At 40.3% G+C, this 21,318-nt stretch overlaps 1 protein-coding gene across 1 annotated transcript in view; it reads right to left on the bottom strand.

Annotated features, from left to right (window-relative positions):
- The window catches only part of DDAH1 (dimethylarginine dimethylaminohydrolase 1), a 172,040-nt gene extending 151,442 nt beyond the window's left edge, over positions 1-20,598 (bottom strand). Inside the window, exon 1 of the mRNA XM_077120412.1 lies at positions 20,189-20,598. Coding sequence (XP_076976527.1) covers positions 20,189-20,491 — 303 coding nt within the window. The 5' untranslated portion in view covers positions 20,492-20,598. The remainder of the gene's footprint in view (positions 1-20,188) is intronic.
- Between the last annotated feature and the right edge of the window lie 720 nt (positions 20,599-21,318).

Here is a 21,318-nt window from a genome sequence, read left to right as displayed (position 1 = left end):
TACATAATCTGAACACAATTTGTTTCCTGTGTTTCCCAGGACGAGAGGGCTCTCCCCAAGAGTTCCATGTACTAGCATGGAGCAAAAAGCCAGGTATGCTCAGTGCCATTGCTATAGGTCCTGCTATTAAATATCTGAGAGCCATCTCAGGGAAGCTTGGAAACCCATCTTAAGGTGTCCTGGCATGGCAGGCTGTGGTCCTACTGCTACAGATGCTAAATTTAGAGTTCAAACAGCCACCACATAATGCCCACAACCATAATCCTTACAAAGTGCTTTCACACTCATTTCTTCACATTTAAACTTCAGAACAATATGAGGTTGGCTGAGAGCAACATTACCTCCAGTTATAGAGGGTAATTCTGTAGTCCACAGTGGTCACCTGCATGCCTTCAGCTACAGTTTTTAAACAGAGAAACTTAAGGATTTCTTGTCCAGCTCCTGCTTACTGCCAGTCTGCCTCTTTATTGTCTGAAAGTGTGTTTCTAGACACCCTGTTATGGACTAAATTGTACCCCCAAAAATACACATTCAAGTTCTAACTACTAGTCCTGTGAATATGAATTTATTTGTAAATATGATCTTTAAAGATGTTAAAATGGGGCCAAACTGGATTAGGGTTGGACCTAATCCAATATGATCGGTATCCTTATAAGGAGAGAAAATTGAACACAGACAAATAAGTAAGAGAGAGACAGAGATAGAGTGGTGACCATGTAATGGCGGTAGAGATTGAGTTCTGCCACCACAAGCCAAAAACACCGTGGACTGCTTGCTGGTCATTCACGGGAAGCCAGGGACAGGCATGGAAATACATTTTACCCTTAAAGAGTACACATGACCCTACCAACACCTTGATTTCAGACTTCTAATCTCCAGAATCATGCGCTAATAAATATGTCTTTTTTTAAGCCAGTTAGTCTGTGGTACTTTGTTACAGCAGACCTGGCAAACCAAGACACATCCCCAGAAACTTTGGATCATTTACTTATCATTTGACCAATAAACGTTTATTACCTACTATTTAATAAAAGGCCTTATCTGAAATACTGATTCTCAGGCTCTCAGCATGAAAGGCCTCATTAAAATTTTACAACCATATGAAACAAGCCATTATTTTCCTTTGCATAAAGTTATTTTTAATACACATATATTTGTGATTATTTTATTTTATGTTTATCTCCCCAATTAGACTTTAGCCCATCAGGGTCCCATCATATTTGTATACTTCATCATTTATATATATACCAGACACTCAATAATAATCGTTTGCTGAAAGAATAAAAGTAGTGTTGCCCTTTTTTTAATATGTGACAAAACTGTACCAAAAGGTAATTTGCCCAAGTTCACAATGCTAAAGATTTAGATTCACTAAAGCTTTCTAAGAGTAGTCTCTTTCTACAAAGGCTTCTCTCAAAGGGTTGTCAGAGCTTAGCAGTCACAGCTATTAGACAAGGGATATCGCACAAGTCTAGTAAATAATAAACAACATCACCAATAGGCTGGCTGCTTCTAGCCCAGAAATAGTAATGTTGCCATTAATGTTATGTGCAATCATTCATGCATCATAACAATGTTACTGCTGTAATTGTGTTTGCGGAATTCAGAACATTTTGATCTTCACATCCTGAGAAGCTATGAGGAAGATATTTTTCAGGAAACTGAAACTTGTGAACTGCCCAAGATGACATAATTGAGAAATGGAACCAAGGTTCAGACTCAGGTATAATTTTATCATGCAATATAAGAAGAATTTAAGGAGTTCTTAAAAATGGAAACCATATTTGATACATAAAGGTATTAGAAATGCAAGTTCAATTCTAAACACCCAGATATGACCATTTCAAGATCAAATGGTAAGTTTAAAGGCAGAGACTGTCTAAATATTCATTCTCTTAGAAGATCAGGAGGATGAAAAGGAATTGTAGAGAGTGTGATTCAGTGGAGGATGATGACTTACCCTTTAAAAAATGAGGTGATGATAAGGCCAATATCTACATTAGTCCTGCCTGTAGTGTGGGATAGGTGGTGGCAGCCAGGCCCTGCTGCCAGCTGGGGCTAATACAGATGTCACCAAGGGTTCTACCAATTTCCTGGCATGTTTCAAGTGGAGTCAGCACAGAGGTCCAAAATAGAAGGGACACATATTCCAAACGCTGGGCAGATTCTCAACAACTGGGCAGGCCACAGGCAGCAAGACCCCAATCAAATGCATGGAGGTCTTCAGTTCTCAGGAAAAGAAAGCAAGAGAAAAGCACACCCTCAATCCTTAAGGGCTTGAACAACTGCTCTTTAGAGACAAAAATCAGATAAAAGCTAAAAAAAAAAAAGGACTAATCATTTATGGAGAAGCAACTCTGTGCATCACACTGCTAGGTATGTGACACAAATCTTACCACCCTGACAAAGCTCTAGGGTAGTCAATGCTTTTTCAGCTGTTACAGATGATGAAAAAGAAGCTCAACTTGCTTAAGGCCACAAAGCTAATAAGCAGAGGAACCCCTATTTTAATTCATAGCTGTTCTCTTCCACCCCTCAGGGCACACAAAAAGGAGGTGAAAGCCATGGCTCGAGGAAAGCCACAGGAATCAAGCAGTCTGCCTCGGGAGTCATTTTAAAAGACAGGTGCCAGGGGCAATGCAAGGGTAGTTCAGTGGTAGAATTCTCGCCTGCCATGCAGGAGACCCAGGTTTGATTCTTGGGACCATGCAACTCTCCCCTCCACCATCCCCCACCCCCCAAAAAACACCTCTTTAAAAAAAAAAAAAAAAGCCAGGTGCCAGGCTCTGTGTGAGAGGTGTGCATGCTGGGGGCTGATGAGGAGTGAAGTTCCTGTGATGATCTGACCCCTCATGCGACATGTGTCTGGGGAATTTGGCAAGCTGAAGAGGCAGGTGGGAAGATCAGTGAGAAGCAGCAGAAAACAGAAGCAGTGGAAATGAGGCTGGCACCAACAGAACATGAAAACGCACTAGGCTGTAATGTGGTCCTTTTAATAAGTGGTGTGCTTTCTGAACACCTGCCATCCTGGGCTGCAATGTCACATCATAATTTGATTTAAAATAAACATATCACTTCTATGTTTGCAAATACTCTATAGCATTAACAGGAAGGATTCCTTGATATTTGAAATGCCAATTTGCTTAGAAAAACTCAAGACTCCATGTACACTCTTGGCTTCTCTTCTTCTCTCTTATCTCCTGCATTTTGTTGCATTTAAAAGGATGGCTTTACCTACCAACTGGGTAATAAAGGGCCCAGTGCTCTGAGAACAAACTGTCCATTTGCTCAATGGAAATCAAATGTCTTGAACATTCCAAAATGTTATTATTATAGCAAATAGTAGAGAATGGCAGTAAAAGCTAAAATGATAGCATTAAGTTTTATTTCGGTCTCCCAGATGAATGGATTTCAAACCTTTTTGACCATGACCCATAGTAAGAAATATATTTTATACTGCAACTACAGCATATATGGGAATTGATTTGTATCTCTGTGTGTATGATAAATGAAACAAAGGTTACATGAAATAATACCTACCTGTATTCTGGGTAATGCATTCTGATATTTTTTATTCCATTCTAGTTCATTTACAAAACAAACCAGAAAAATCTGGACTGACCCACTAGGTTGACTTCATGACCTACTAATGAAGTATAACTTGAAAATCACCCACCCCAGCCAAGAGGACAGTGAACAGTAGGGAAGTTCCAGGAACTACATGCACTCTTTTCTCCTCCATTGCCAGCTGGGATGGATAGGAAAAGTCCATCCCAGATGTGAAATCAAGAGGAAGGGAAACCAGCATAGAGTCAATCGGCTGAAAAGAGCCTAGTCAAAAAGCAGAAAATCTCCTGGCTTGAAGTCTAAAATAATAAAACTCAAGTATTCCTCTAAACATTTTGATGACATACATAATAAATTACCAAGCATTATTCCACAAGGAAGGCATTGTTACAAAACTGATTTTATCCAAAGTCAATTAGGAGTGTGTCTAAACTGGGTGTGTGTGCACGCAATGTGGGTATGCTTTTAAAATAGGCCAAAGGGACCATAGCTGTTACAGAATTTCCAATCATTAGGCTGACCTCAGGGCAGACAAGTGTTTCTGGGAGCGTGTACTGAGTCATAATTGAGCCCTCAGTCATGGTGAGGCCAGCGAGCTATATTTTGTATGATTTTCTGCATCTACTTTCACAAAAATGTTCTAACTTAAATCCCTGGTACTTTACCTCCTTACCAAGAAGCATGTCTCTAGGGTCCAGTTTAGAAGCAATATTAATCCTCAGTTTTCTTGCAAACCACTCAGAGGTTGCAGTTATCCAGCTCAATGCTCACAAAGAAAAAAAGGCAACACGAACCTGACAATTCCTCATGTAATAACTGCCCCAAGATGCACAGTTTCAAGCCCTTTTCCTATATATACACAATTTCTCCAGTCCTAGTCATACACAATATGCCTCTATCATTAATATTTGTTATCAAAATTTTCATAGCACTCTTTTTCAGGAGGACAAAAGACCAAGTATAAGGGAGTATACTCTAGTCTGAGTACTTGGCTGCTCAGCTGGGAAAAAGGGGTGAAACTGAAAATCAGAGGCTCAGTTTCGCTATAATTACAGACCAGTTCTTTACTAAATGTTCTAATACACTTTATCAGAAAGAACCTCGGTATAATATCAGTCCAACTGTCATACTTAATTGGGCACCATCCCAACAAATATTGCTAAAACATGTTACAGGGGGAGAAAATTAAATTTTCTTTGGGGATTCTTAAATAGATTTCCACCTATCAAGTATTGCAGAAATTAAAGGAAAAGTAGTGAAACTAGTGAGCTGAGAATGACATGAAAATTATAATTACCTTTTGGCACATTCTGTGTTTTGACATATCCTGGGGTTCCTGGAACTATTTAGAAAAAGTATTCTGAATCTCTATCCCCATTCTCAGAGTGTCCACAGCCTCCTGTTGTCAGGGTAGAGCTCAGCCTCCACTTGGCCTCTGCTAGGAGAAAGCTGAGGAATGCAAGCCTTCTGGACCCACAGAGTTCAGACATGCTGGTGAATCGATTTTCAGAAAAATCAAAAAATGAAGGTTCAGATGAAAAACTATGCATTCCAGTCTTAATCAATGTAACCTTTCCCTAACTAGTTTAGAACATGTCACTAAAAGAAGAGGTATAATCAGCTTCTAGCAAATAGTGACGTTATCCGCATATTCCCCAATCATGCCCACTAGGGCACACAGATTTAGGGACCCCCAATACCAGTTTACTGAATAGACAGGGGGCCATTCAGGCAAGTAGAAATCAATTATGACTTGATATGTATACAGAACATATGCTAGGATTCTGACCATGAATCCCATAACCTGACTGGCCAACAGGCATAGCAGTTTTTTCTATAAAGAGGCGACATGTTACAATGTGGTTGAAAGATATAATAGAAGGCAGTCCGAGCACAGTTTGCTACCTTTCCCTGGGACCCACAAATACATCCTGTGCTCAGGACCAGGTGTGCCAGCCTGACATGATAAAACACAATGACCTAGCAGATAAGGGGGACTGCAGGCACTTTCCTTCCCCTATCGTCTTGGGCATATGTAAACATTTACTGGATACCCTCCAAGCATTTATTGATTCTGGTGGGTGTGCTTTATGACACCAGTCCACATCTGGTGGTATATCTGTTCCTGGTGGGGAGGGAGTAGGACTCCTTCACTATGGCATGAAAACACAAGAGGGGTGCTGCGAGCAGAATAATTCCCTATGTACATTGTGCATCGAGACCCACTGGTTTTGGAAAACCAATGCCCACTAGTGAAGTTGACCTTTGCTGTCTCCTCCCTATGTGACTAAAACATCTCTCCATCAGACTCCGTGTGGCTTGTACTTTTGTAGGTGACCCTGACACTTATACTAGAGTGGGGTGATGTCTCCTTAAGTGCCTCTCCTCCTGGCCAACAAAAGGGTTTCCACATTTTTTTTTTATTCATGACCCACAGTAAGAAGTATATTTTGCATATGTAGTCAGTATATAACACAAACACACACAAATGAAACACGCTGCATGAACTAATACTTGCCCTTACTATGCTGCAGTACATTCTATTTTCTACTGATTCTCATACAATCAAAGAGCTCACTGTGACCCACTAAATCAACTTCATGACCCACTATTAGGTAGAGAGCATCAATTTGAAAAAACAAAACAAAACAAAAAGCTGTGCAAGGAGCTTCATCTTGCAGCTATGCGTTATTTATAGTTAAAACGCTATCTGTGGTTGGCTTAGGAGACACATAGATTAGGGGGGCCTAAACACCCTGATATCGGAGATGTTTAGTTTGAGAGTGATACAGAGAAAAACTGGTGACCATTCTGACCCAGGTAGGAGGTGTGTGTGACCCTCAACCTCTCAACAATTGCTTACCAAAGAAAAGGGGGTTGGAAAACCAGAGGCCCTGATTAAGACCAGGATGGCACACAGAAAGTTAGAAAAAACACCAAAACAAGAGCAAAACTGACTAATGTACTCCAAAACAAAGTACCAGATTTAAATTTCTCTGCATAAATGTCTTTAATTGGAAAATATGATTACATTACAAATGGGCTAAAATATAACCTAAAGCCAAACCATAGTTATATTATTCTTTCTTCCTGAAATGATGGTTTCCTTATGAGTCAAAAAATAATTAAGAGAGTAAATTGGATGTATTTTTCCTCTAGTGTTATCTTGTACCTGCAATATTATTTAATTTGATAATTTCAACTTCCTGAATTAAGCTAAAAATGTGTAGGTAAAGTTTTAAAAATAGCCGTATTTATATCTTACTAGGTAATAACCTTAATCTGTTTGCAGCTAACCACAGAAAGGCCACATAAAATGTGTAAGTTTTATTTTTCACCTTTACCCAGAAAAATAATTGCATATAGTTTTAGAAGAGAAAACTCAAAATGTAGAAAACAAAACTCAAACTTTAGCACCAGGAATGGAAATCAGCACACATCTATAGAGAGAGTTTAAAAGAAAGAAAAGTGCCATAAGTTCTTTAATATAATAGGAAAAAATTAAAGCACATAATCTCAAACCACTTGTTTTCCAATTCTTCAGACCATTGACTTGCATTTACTATACAAACATCAACTGGCAGACATCGATGAAAGTGCTGGGTGATGGTAGAGATTATGTGGGTCTAGGGATCTTATGCTATTTCAATGGCTATTTAAAATTTTTCTTTAAGAAGAGACATTATCAAATGTGGTATAAATGGTAGAGTTAGCAGAGCCTTTGAAATAGATTTAGCAAATTCAACTTCATCTCATAATAGATTATCATTAGTAATAGAAGAGTTTCTATAATTGGTTAGTTAAGTAGAATAAGTATAATATCTTAGGTTGAATGAAATCCAGTATACTTTATTCATCAAACCAAAATCCCATCTTACAAAATTATCATATCCCTATCCACCTTCCCCCATATCCTAATCCCTTTTCCACCCATTTCCACCTCCTATCCCAATGCAATCTTCCAAAAGGAAATTCCTCCAAGCAGGAAAGAATGTTAGATCTTAAAATCACTTAAAAAAATCAGAAGCAATATCTCCTTATCCCCAGGACAGTGCATTCTCCCTACATGCTTCTGCCTCTACCATGTGCAAGGTTCAACCCATGATTCTACAGCAAGCTCAGTTTAGGCTACATTTGATTTCTATTCTTTTGAAATTCAATGCTGACTACTGCCAGCAAGGAGAGATCTGTGAATAAAAATACATTTCAATAGCAAATGAGATTTAGTTATCTCTTACATGCCATGACATGGGTAATGCTATATATAACCATATACTAAGGGTTGTAAGGTTTGCCTGATGCATCCTAATATGGCAAATTTGGGGCCAAAGAGGGAAAAATGATTACCCAGCAAACAATACACTGATAACTTGTGGATCAAAAACAAAAAGGTGCTCTGCCAGAATGTGAGTGGTATTCTAGCATCTCAAGAAAGGGGTTTTGGATTTGGAGTAGACTTTATAGTCCACTCCAGGGTGGGTGACATTGTTCCCAAACTGCTAGTCAGGAATCCTAGAGAGGGTAGAAGAAAAGAGGGGCATACAGCCAAATCCCTCTAGCCTCGAAACAGGAAATACAGGTATAGAAATGGTTTTCTTGGTGAACTTGGAACTGGAGATCTGAAACCTCAGAGATCCAAGAGGGCACGAGGCAGGGCTTTTAAAATCCTGCACCCTTCCCAACATTAATTAAATAATGAGCCATATACTATCACCCCTGTCCTATCTTATATTTCTAATTCTGGAAAGGTGCCCGATCCCCACTGCACCTTGTTTAATTTAACTCAATAGTCACTTCTTCTGGGAAGCTTTAATATGGGTCAGATACACCACCAGGAGCTTCCCCAGCACCAGCAGAATTCTCTCATAAAATCCGTCCCACTAGTCTGCCTTCCTAGCATGAAGTGAGATTCTCGAGGGCAAGATTTGTGTCTAATTCCCCTAAACCTCCCCAGCAACAAGCACCATGTCAGGGGCACAACAGATAGTTCCTAAAAACAAATATTAATAAATCAAGCAAAACATTTTTGCATACATTTTCAATGGAATAAAAATTATCCTGATAAGACCAAGAACCTGCAAAAACAGCTTAAAAGTTTCATTCCCTTTAATTTACTAATTTAAATTAGTCAGTGCCTGCCCATGCAAAAAAATAAAAAATAAACTAGTCAGTTCCTTATCCACCTTGGTTTGTTGGGCAAAATTAAACCAATACTTTTTTATCCTTGCGTTCTGCTGTGTGAATTTCTCTTGTCATCCTTGCTTGGATGATAGAAAAAAGGCTGGAGTCTGGTGATTTATTCCCCTTTATGTGATGCTACTGCTCCACTTCAGGAAGACAATGTACATTATTAATTACGTGACAATGATAAAGCAAACTAGGATGGCCTTATCCGCACACATTTTTTAATGGAATTTGTTGTTTGAGATCACTCCTTTTTGTCCAGTCAAATGAAAAGTGCCTGTTTATGAAATGAGCCTGAGGACTTTGACAGATTTAATACCTAATATCAGTTTAGGGAAAGCAATGGAAGCTAACTTCAAAGATTAAGTGACCATTGTGGTGAAACTCTGGGGATTCAGTTTCAATAAATAAATATTTATTGACGACCTAGAGTGCACAAGGCACTGTGTTCTGTATAAACTATAAATGAAACCTTTCTCAGTTATCTCAATTGTGACACCGCTTGATAAGAGGGATGAATATTTCCACCTATCAAGATCTCAAGTTAGAAAACAAAGAGGAGATCTTAAGTCGTTAGAGATTTTAATATCAAAGTCCAATAAAATAAATAATAACCAGCACTCACTTTTAAATATGCATCTCCAAGTTTATATTGAGGTTCATAAGAGGCTATGAATAATTTATTTATGATGCAAAGGCAGGAGAAGGTAAATTTGTTCAAGAGTCTCAAGATTTTTCTGTGATTGTGGTTTATATTAATGGATGAATAACTACCATTACTATAATAAAACTAATTTTGAAGAAATCTCAGCTCAATAAGAATTCAACTACAAGCAAAAGCAATTTTCCAGCATATCTGAATTACAAGGGACCCATCCCTGCCTTCTTAGTCTAATAATGATTCCCCAATGATTTAAAGCATCTCTGCAGAAAGCTCATTTTCAGCTAACAGTATCTAAAAGAAGTTACTCCCTACTCATCTTTGTTCTTTAATTCCAAAGTTTTCAAGATCAACTCCATGGGAATAGATTACATTACTGGATGCATCCCAGTATTTGAGACATATCACTTTACAAATATTTATGGCCAAGGCCATGTAGGAGAGTCAAAAATGAAACATCCTGAAAAGGAGCAGTTGTTCTAACTAGCTGGAGGTGATGATTTATTAAGAACCATTAGCCTGCTACCATGTGAAGTGCCTCTAGCAAGTTTACTTTCCATCTTGGTAAAAGTCTAAGTAATTTCTAATTATGGTTTAGGGCCATTTTTTTCACCAAACAGAACTTTGGAGAAATGTGTGCATTATAAATCATTTACTCTGCTGGTAAATATAGCACAACCATGCCTGCTATCTTGGATGAACCATGTCTAGACACTTAAGGAGATTTGTGTGAATCAATTATTATTATAATTATTATTTTTTACTAAAATGAAAACAGTCTACTCTCATTTAGGGGAAATGGGAAGTAAAATTATTTACTTAGTTACATTAGACTGCATATTGTTAATGTGTAAATGGGATTCAGGTAGTTATTCTGCAATGAGTTAGTGTTCTGTTATGATTAAACAAGCTGGCAGCAATAACTTCCAGCAAATATGATCTGACAGCTTCCAGTCAACAAAGGCGGTGGCATAAGATGCTCCATGGTGCCATTACCCAACAAAATCTCTGAACAACTCAAAAGCTGGCAGAGTCATCTTTCTCATATCCAGAAGACAGTTAAAAGATTGCAATAACTGGGCAAGTGCTAAATCAAGAAAACACAACTTTAAGAGTGGCAGGAGAAGTTTGTGGCATACTTGATGGCCTCAATTCCACCCTTCCCCTGTGTCATGGTCAGGTTCATGCGTCAACTTGGCCAGGTGGTGGTGCCTGGTCATCTGGTTGGGTAAACACTGGCCTGTCTGTTGCTACGAGGATATTTTATGAGCTTAAATCATGATTATGTCACTGCATCCACAGCTGATTGTGTTTGTAATCAGCTAAGGGGCGCGTCTTCTGCAATGAGTGACAATCTAATCACCAGAAGGTTTTAAGGAGGATTCAGAAGAGCCAGTCTCTCTTACTGCTTCAGCCGACGAGCCTCTCCTGTGTAATTCATCCAGACCCTTCATCTGAGTCATCAGCTTCACAGCCTGTCCTACAGATTTTGGACACTTCCATTCCTATGGTTATCCACCCAGCCTCTCCTGAGAGTTCACTGAGGAACTTCACATTGGAGGTACCAGCACATGGCCTGCCCTACAGACCTCAGACCCTTACATTCCCACAGTTGCCCAGCCAGCCTCTGCTGAGCATTCACTGTGGACCTTCATCAGTTATCAGCTTGTGGCCTGCCCTACAGACCTATACATTCCCACGGTTGTGTGAGACACTTTTATAAATTTTATATCTACATATATCTCCTGCTTCTCTAGAGAAGCTTCTCTGTTTCTCTAGTGAACCCTAGCTAATACACCCTATATGGTGTGGAGCTGGCTTGTGCTCCCATTGTAGGTACCTGGGCTTGATATGGAAGGAGTAGAGGAACCACCATGTGCCTAGTGGGATGCCTATATATAAGTGCATATGAGTGGCATATCCATTGGGTGGCAGCCTGAAAGACTGAACCAGGAAACACTTCCCTAGAGTACCCTTCCATAACTGGTCCAGCAGGCAGAAACAGCTTGCAGACAGCTAAAGGAGTCTAAGAAACAATTAAATCCAAGTAACCCGGGGAAAAGGCTTTAAGACATATAATAGAGCATCTGGGTAGAAGTAGAGTATTTCCTTTCATAGAAAGTAGACAGGACTCTGACGATGAGCAAAAAACTATGAGCAAGTGTAAGACTAGGACAAAACATAAGCTGAGAAAAGGCAGAGAGGACTCTGCACTTTACTTTTACCTCGGGCTGATCTTCATGATAGAAGGACTAAACTCTGAAGGAGAACACTAGCCAAGAAAGAGACAATTTGCAAACACTGAACGAGCAATTTTGTGTTTGTTCGTTTTTCTTAGCTCCTGGCACTTGCTGGATATAAACTTAAGATTGAGATAGCTCAGAAACTAAATCCAAGAATTAATACATTAAAATATTAGAATATATAATGTCAACAAAAGATTACAAGACAAGACAAACAAGGAATCAGGAAATGGTAGGTTCATCAAAAGGAAAAAGATAATTAAGAAATCATTAATGAAAAGACCAGACTTTGGACAGACTGGACAAAGATTTTTAAAAATTATTTTTTATTATGCTGAAAGAGATAAAGGAAAACATGGAGAAAGAACTAAAGGATATTAAGAAAACAATGAATGAACAATATGAAGGAATGAGCAATATGAAAATCTCAAAAAAAAAGATAGAAATTATAGTAAGGAGCCAAACAGAAATACTGGCATTGAAGACCACAATAATTAAAATAAAAATAACGAAAAGATTTTCAACAGCACACTGGAGTTTGCAGAAGAAAGAATCAGTGAACTCAAAGACAAGATAGTTAAAATGATTCAGGCAGAGGAGCAAAAAGGAAAAAGAGTGGAAAAAAAAGTGAACAGAGCTTAAGAGAACTGGGGTACACTTTAATGCATATACCAGTATATGCATTAAAGAAGTTCCAGAAGGAAAAGAGAGAAAGGGCAGAATGAATATTCAAAGAAATAATGGCAGAAAACTCTCCAAATTTAACAAAATACATGAATATACATGTAAATATGCACCCCAAGATAACCTTCACTCAAACACATAGTAGACAAATTGTCCAATGCTAAGGATAAGGAAAGAGAGCATTCTGAAAGCTGCAAGAAAAAAAATTCACGTTATATACAAAGGACTGCCAATTAGAGTAAATGCCTATTTCTCATGAGAAACCATGGAGACAAGAAAAGAGCAGGTTGAAATACTTAAAGTGATGAAAGAAAACAATTAACAACCAAGAATATTAGATCCAGTGAAACTTTCTTTAAAAACTGAGATAGAGTATACATTCTTAGATAAACAAAAGCTGAGGAGTTCTTAGTTACTAGACCTGCCCTACAAGCAATGCTAAAGAGAGTTTTTCAGACTGAAAGAAAAGGACACAAGACAAGGGATCAAAGTGACTGTCTTAGTTTGCTAGCTGCCGGAATGCAATATACCAGAAATGGAATGGCTTTTAAAAAGGGGAATTTAATAAGTTGCTAGTTTACAGTTCTAAGGCCAAGAAAGGTCCCAGTTAAAACAAGTCTATAGAAATGTCCAATCAAAGGTATCCAGGGAAAGATACCTTGGTTCAAGAAGGCCGATGAAGTTCAGGGTTTCTTTCTCAGGTGGAAGGGCACATGGTGAACACAGAGTGTGTCTCATCTGGAAAGGAACATGGTGGACGCAGTCATGGTTCCTCTCTCATCTGGAAAGGCACATGGCGAACACGGCATCATCTGCTAGCTTCTTCTTCTGGCTTCCCGTTTCATGAAGCTCCCCAGGAGGCGTTTCACTTCTTCATCTCCAAAGGTTGCTGACTGGTGGACTCTGCTTCTCATGGCTATGTCATTCTGCTCTGCTCTCTCTGAATCACTCTCATTCTCCAAAATTTTTCCTCTTTTATACGACTTCAGAAACTAATCAAAACCCACCCAGGGGCGGAGACATGTCCTCACCTAATCCAGTTTAACAACCACTCTTGATTAAACCACATCTCCTGGGAGATGATCTAATTACAGTTTCAAACATACAGTATTGAATAGGGATTATTCTGTATTTATGAAATGGGATTTTGATTAAAACATGTCTTTTCTAGGGTACATACACCCTTTCAAACCAGCACAATGACATAAAAAATAAAGATCTCTGGTAAAGGTAATCCATACAGGTAACTGCAAATGTCAGTACTACTGTATTGGCATTTGTGGATGGCTCACACTTCCCAATTTTTAAATTTATCACAAAGCTACGGTAATCAAAATAGCATTGTACTAGCACAAGGACAGACATGAAGACCAAAAGAATTAAATTGAGAGTTCAGAAATAAACCCTCACATCTACAGCCAAGTGAGTTTTGATAAGGGTGTCATGTCCAAAAATACCCACTTAATGGGGAAAGAATAGTCTCTTTAATAAATAATGCTGTATAAAATATCCTTATACAAAAGAATAAAAGTGGACCCCTACCTCACACTATAAAAAAAAAAAAACTAAAAATGAATCAAAGACCTAAACATAAGAACTAGGACTATAAAACTAGAAGAAAACATAGGGAGACATCTTCAGGACTTGTGTTAAGCAATGGTTTCTTAGATTTTCCAGCAAAAGCACACACAACAGAATAAAAAATAGACAAATGGGACTTCATCAAAATTAAAAACATCTGTGCAAAGGACTTCATGAAAGTAAAACAAACTACACAATAGGAGAAAATATTTGGATACCACACATCTGATAAGTGTCTAATATCCAGAATATATAAAGAAACTTTACAACTTAATAAAAGACAACTCAATTTAAAAATGGTCAAACCATTTGAATAGACATTTCTCCAGAGAAGATAAAAAAAATGGCCCAAAACACATGAAAATATGCTCAAGACCATTTGCAAATGTAAACCACAAAGAGATACCAATTCATACCCATTAGAAAGCTATGATTTAAAAAATGGGAAGTAATAAGTTTTAGAGAAGATAGGGAGAAATAAGAACATTCATTCCTTGTTGGCGGGAATGTAATATGGTACAGCCACTGTGGAAAACTATTTCATGGTTCCTCAGAAAGTTAAGTATAGAATAAACCATATAAGCTGGTGTGGTAGTTAGATTCAGTTGTCAACTTGGCCAGGTGAAGGCACCTAGTTCTGTTGCTGTGGACATGAGCCAATGGTAGGTGAATCTCATCTGTTGCTAATTACATCTGCAGTCGGCTAGGAGGCGTGTCTGCTGCAATGAGTGATGTTTGACTTAATCAGCTGGTGCTTAAATGAGAGGGCGCAATGTAGCACAGCCTAAGCAGCTCGGCATTCCTCATCTCAGCCCTTGCAGCTCAGCCCAGGCCTTTGGAGATGGAGAAAGAAGTCACCCCAGGGAAAGTTGTTGGAACCCAGGGGCCTGGAGAGAAGACCAGCAGAGACCATCCTGTGCCTTCCACGTAAGAAAGAACCTCAGTGGAAAGTTGGCTGCCTTTCCTCTGAAGAACCAACAAAATAAATCCCCTTTTATTAAAAGCCCATCCGTCTCTGGTGTGTTGCATTACGGCAGCTAGCAAACTAGAACAGCTGGCAACCCCACTACTAGGTATATACTTCAAAGAATTGAAAGTAGGACTCAAACAGATTTCTACATTGAGTTTCACAGCAGCATTATTCACAATTATCAAAAGGAAGCAACCCAAGTGTCTCTCAACCAATGAATGGGTAAACAAAAGTGGTATATGTATGCAATGGAATATTATTCAGCCTTAAAAAGAATAAAGTTCTGATACATGCAGCCACATGGCTGAACCTAAAAGACATCATACTGAGTGAAATAAGCCAGACACCAAAGACCAAATATTGTATGATATCACTGATATGAAATAATTAGAATAAGCAAATTCATAGAGTCAAAAACTAGAATATAGGTTACCAGGCGCCAGGGAGAGGATTGGGAATGGAAAGTCAGTACTTAATTATTTGATGTGGCAGAAAATTTTGGTCATGGATGGTGGTAGTGGTAGCACAATATTATGAATATAATCAACACCAGTGAATTAAATATTTAAATGTCCTTAAAAGTGGAAATTTTAAGTTGCATACATATTACTAGATAAATTTTTAAAAAATCATAGGACTGTAGAATTAAACTATGCACTACAGTTAATAGTATGACTATAACATCGTTCCATCTATTCTAACAAAGCTATTATACTAATGCAGAGTGTTAATAGCAGGGAAAATTGTGTGTGGATGATGAGATACGGGAACTGGAGTATCTTCTGCATGATTTTCCTGTAAATCTACGGAAAATAAATTTCTCTAATAAAAATAAATTTTAAAAGATTTTAAAAACCAAGAAAATAATAGCTTATACATACACACACAAATGACCTGATATTTTCATGAACATCTGAACTGCACCACCTAGTAGTTATCTGACTGAACAAGTTACTTTTCCTGGGTACCTAAGCCTTAGTTTTCTTATCTTGTAAATAGGACTAATAATAATACTATCTGTGGGGATTCTTGGGAGGATCAACTATGACAATGTATAAAAAACGTGCATATGCACGCACACACTCATATATAAAATTGGCATGTTATCTATTGTTGTTTGGCATGATCTTGATATTCACCTTGCCTCTGGGTTCGATATAATTATGTTTTCTCTAACCAAAGAACAAGCAGAGGATCAAAAATATTTGGTTCTGATAGCTAAGTGCCCTAGTAGAAGGGGCACTTGTACACAAAGATGTATTGCCCACCTCTTCCATTTATGCCTTGGTCCTCCCCCTTGATGCCTAATTCTACCTTTGGGATTTATTACTTAGTTCTAAACATTGCCTTCTTCCTTCAAAGGCCCTTAAAAATGCAAATGCTGCAGGGAAGGATAATTAAAGCCATTATCACTTTTGTGAAAATGAGTTTTTGTATTTTTTTTCTAGACAGAATATTCCACAGTCTAATACCTGCTGCCTGGGAAAGGATAAAATGGCTCTGAAAGAGAGGTCAACGGGCACAGGATAAACTTCACAATTTTGCTTGTGCAAGTTTTGTCACTTAATCATTTATTAGGAACTTAAAACCTTCTAGAAGTAAACTCCAGACTTCGACATTTAGAAGTTGAGTTTTTTTTCCTAAAAGGAAGATGGTTTCATTTAAAATGCAACAGGCTTCTCAAGGTTAACTTACTTGTCTTCAAATATTAAAATATTTTAAATACTCATACTCCTGAAAAACACAGAGTTATAGGACAATTAGCATTATTTGTGGACATTCTGTATATACAACTTCCTTCACTAGAACTTAAGTTTCCTACAGACACAGCCTGTGTTCTGTGGAGGTCCCACTGTGACAAATATTGAGCTTTCAAAGCAGAGGGATTTTCTTGAGTTAAGTTTTCAGTCCTTTCTTCCAAGGAAGAAAAGTCATTAAACATAATATGATGTTTTGGTTAAGAAAGAACTTCTCAGGACTTCTGTATAAACAAACAAAAAGCAGCAAGAGAGACAGAAACAATTTAAGAACTATGTACACTTGTAATAAAACCTTTGGGATCTAATGATTGTGAATGCATGCAAAATGCCAAATAAGTCAGAGGAGGCAGAACTAAGACATTCGTTCAATAAAATATTTGCTGAATACCTTTTACACGCAAGACCTTGGGAATAAAATATTGAACAATGAAGAAATGATCCCTGCCCTCAAGCTTCTGTGAAATGGGGACTATGAAAAGGTAAATAGGCAATTACTATATGGTCTAAAAAATAGCTAAAAGAAAGTACAGGTAATCATAGAAACTCATAAAAGGAGAGCCAATGCTGTGAGAGATTTTAAAAAGCATTACCTTCAATGGCCAATTATCCCGGTGGTTGGGACTAAGGTTTTAGAATCTTGCAAACTGGAGTTCAAATCCTGGTTCCAATGGGAACTAACTAGAACATTGGTCAATTTATTCAAACTCTCTAAGCCTCTGTTTCATCAACCTTAAAACAGAAAAGTTGATATGAGAATTAAGTGAAATACATGTCATAAATCTGGCAGAGTGTTTACAAATGGCAAACACCTAATAAATATTAGCTGTTAATATTATTAACAGTAAGCTGAGATCTGAAGCATGAGTAGGAGTAGCCAGGTAACAGGGAGAAGACAAGAGGAGGAGTGTCCCAGGCAAAAGAGAAATGCATAACAAAGCCCAGAAAAGCAATAAAATGGTGAGCTTGAGTGAAAGAGCCTGGCATGAGTCTAGGGTTTGGAGGTGGCTAGTGGGACTAGAGATGAAGCTGAAAGGGCCAGCAGAGCCTGGCTCAAGGGGTTTATCTAAAAACAATGGGGGACCCTCAAGAATTTTAATCAGAGGAGGAAAATGATCAGATTTGAGTTAGAAAGACCACCTTGACTACTAAGTTTGGGGACTGGAAAGGAAAGTCTGGACACTGCAGGCAAGGAAACTGGTGACAATATTTTTTAAATAATGCTTTGGCTGTTGTGACATTTCACAGTTAGGAAATCAGAAGTGGTATGGGAAAAAAAGACAATCCAAGGAGGGTCTTAAAGTAAATATCCGCTTGTCAGTTCTAGCTAATTGGCATTTCATTCATTCATTTGTCCATTCACTCAACAAGCTTTAATGAATGCCTACCAAGGCAATGATCTGGTACTGTGAGATTTTAAAGAGCATTACCATCAGTGGCCCTGCTCTCCAGAAGTACCATGTCCAACATGGACTGCCCATATTTCTCTCCCTGGCAGGAAGGTCTGTTCCCTAGTGATCCAGATGATGTGCAGCAGTAAAGCTGCTTTTGGGAGGACCACATACCAGCAGGAGACCAAGCTGGGAGGTAGTACACGCAGATTAGGATGCAACCTAGGACATGAAGAGACTCTCCACTCTGGCAAGGAGAAATGTCACTGCAACTGTATCAGTGCACAGTGGACTTCTTACTACTCAAGAAGGAGTAAATCTTCCACTCCCTACTGTTCAGTGAAAATAATAATGCTCAACATCCATTAAATGCCCTGTCCTATCAATTTCAGATGGATTCATAAATTTATTACAACAACTTTGTGAAATAGGTATTCCTTTGTTCATTTTACAAGTGAGAAACCTGAGGCAAGAGACATTTCCCAAAGGTCACAGAATTAGGAAGTGGTGGAGCTGAGATCCTATCTGATGTTCTCATACACTATGCCTCACAGTTTCAGGCAGTGGGACATGCAGCCGATATAAGAATGAAGCCAATTTAAACTGGATGCCTCAAATTCTGGAGAGGGAACAAAGATCACCGCCCACTTTGGAAGGTTTTGTTTTAGGAATAAAATGAAATGGATAAATAGACCTGGTAGCTGTCTCTTGAGAGGAAATTGGACCACCCTCACCAAGTGATTACCATTTGAGGAGTTTCTGAAACCTGTTTTACTGTTAGAAGTATAAGCACTGTCTAGAACCTATTAGAAAGTATTCAATGAGGTTACTTTTTTTTATCAGTTTAAAGTAGAGTGGGGGCATCTCATGGACTCAGATTTGCAAAGCCGTGACAAAGGCAAAAAAAGAGCTAAGAGAATGAGACCTGTTACGCTTTTGGTTTCCTGCTAACGGAGGGTGGAAAAAAGTGGTTATCTCAGTAAATGGGATATGATTTCTCCCTCACACCATGTAAGATTCCAACAACCAAGCACTGGCGCACGTGTAGAATAAACATATTTTAATCATAAGCTCTGTGAGGTATTTCCAATATAAAGTGAATAAAGGCAAAGTTGAAAAAAAACTCCCTAAACCTCAAGATATGAAAGAAGTCATCAGCTTCTTGAAATGCCACTGGATGCCAATAGCGACAGAGAGTCTTGAATCTGGGCTCTTAATGGGCAATAAGGAGAATCCCAGACCAGATGGCATTTTTAAAATCCAATTTCACTCTATTTGTCTCTCCCTGCTATCCTACAATGAGTTTAAAGCAATCATAGCTATTTTCACAAGCTGCAATATTTTAAAGTCACCATCGCTTGAGAACACAAAAAGCCCTCTCAATCACTGTGTTGTTTTTTTTAACATAAAGAATTACAATTATGGAATTTGTGAAATAGCCATTTCTGATTAAACACACACGCGCACACACACACAGCACAGCTTTTCAAACCTAGCCTACTCATCCACAGGTTTAGCACTGCTCACCAACTAAACACTCACTCTTCTTACTTCATTCACTTGCCAGTCCCTCGGGACTCACTCGCCAACACTGAAAAGTAACTCGGTACGCCCCCAGGTCCGTGAGCACCGACACCCGCTTTATTCATCCGGCTGGCCCTGCTCCGAGTGCCAGACGGGACTTGGGGACCTCACTGTCACGCTACAGCAGCCCCCAAAGTCCCCGCACAACCTCGGCCCGCCCGCTGAGAACTGCACCCCTTCTGCTCCTTCTCCCTGGGAAATACTCATTGTTGCATCGTCTTGATTGTTGCTTAACCTTTACAAATAATAAATGCTGGTGGACTAGATTCCCCACCCCATCCACCTGCCAGTGTCCGCCCCACCCCATCCCCCAACCCCCAATAAAATACTCAGCCTGATCTTCCCAAAGACACCCAAGCTGCGTCAACAGCCGGGAGGCGTGAACACTGAACTTCTCTCTGACTCTAGTCTACTCTCTCACACACACCCACTCCCAAAAAAGGGAAGTTCTGAACTAGTCCGGGTGCCTATTTCCCGATTCCCGAGACAACTCGGCCGCGGGCTGCTGGGGAGGGCCCGGCGCGCGCCCCCGGCCGCGCCCCTCGCGACGCGGGGCGGGCAGTTACCTCCTTCCTCCGGCTCGGCGCCCCGGGTCGGGTGATGAGGGCCGTCTCCTCGCACACCACGGCCATATCCTCCACGAACACGCAGTCCGGGAGGCTCTCGTCGGCGGGCAGCTCCACCACCTGCAGCCCCAGCTTGCTGCCCAGCACGCCCAAGAACAGCTGGTGCTGCCGCTCCGCGCGGGCGAAATCCACCTCCTCGCCCTTGGCTTGCCTCAGCGCGTGCTGGACCAGGGACTCGGGCAGCGCCCGCACCACGGCGTGGGTGGCCCGGCCAAAGGCGGCGGGGTGGCCAAGCCCTGCCATGGCTCCGGGAAGCGACGAGGAGGCGGCTGGGGGCGCGACGGCGGGGTCCTCCTGCGGGCAGCGCGCGCGCAGCCTGCGAGTGCCCGGCGGCTCCGGTTGGCAGCGGAGGAGTGTGGTGCAGAAGGAGCCCCGCTCGCGCCCGGAGCCCTGCCGGCGCGACTGAGCATGCCCAGAGCTCCCGGCGCCGGCCCGCGCGCAGCCCGCGCGCCCACTCCGGCCTTCCCGGTTTTTGTGACAGCCCAGGCAGGAGGTGTAGCGGCGAGGAACGCAAGAGGAGAGGGGCTGGGGGAGGAGGCCCAGGAGGTGGTGAGGGAGAGGAGTGCGCGCAGGTGAGGAGACCTTTGCAAAAAGTCTCCCCTACCCGACCTCATGTTACCTGTATTGAGCGGCAGGTGTGCACCTCACGTTGCGCTCCCAACGCGGACCTGCCAAGAGCGCAGTGATTTGGATAGAGCCGAAGGCTCCTTGTAGGTCAAGAGGTGAAGTGACATGGAATATACTTCTGTGGATAAGTACTTTGCCCACTTCCCCCTTTCCTTCCACTCTCCTCCACCACCTCCTCGCCCGGTTTCCTAGCGGGAATATCCATCTTACCCCTCAAATCCGTGTTACCTTGACTTTCTCCGCAGATTGACCTTCCACCTCACATGAGACCCAAGGTTTATAGAAAGTAAAACGTGTATCTTCCCATCTATGAGCGAGGGAGAGAGAGAGAAAGAAAGCATCCAAGAGATAATGTTTAGAGAAAAAGACCCATAGAAACTCCCAGTATCTCAAGGACAATCAGTTTTCACAATGGGATTCTGATGTAATCATCTCCAGGACCC

This window comes from Tamandua tetradactyla, chromosome 11 (assembly GCF_023851605.1).
Source record: "Tamandua tetradactyla isolate mTamTet1 chromosome 11, mTamTet1.pri, whole genome shotgun sequence".
Taxonomy (NCBI): domain Eukaryota; kingdom Metazoa; phylum Chordata; class Mammalia; order Pilosa; family Myrmecophagidae; genus Tamandua; species Tamandua tetradactyla.
The sequence above is the reverse complement of the archived record's forward strand: the minus strand, read 5'-3'. Positions and strand labels throughout refer to the sequence as shown.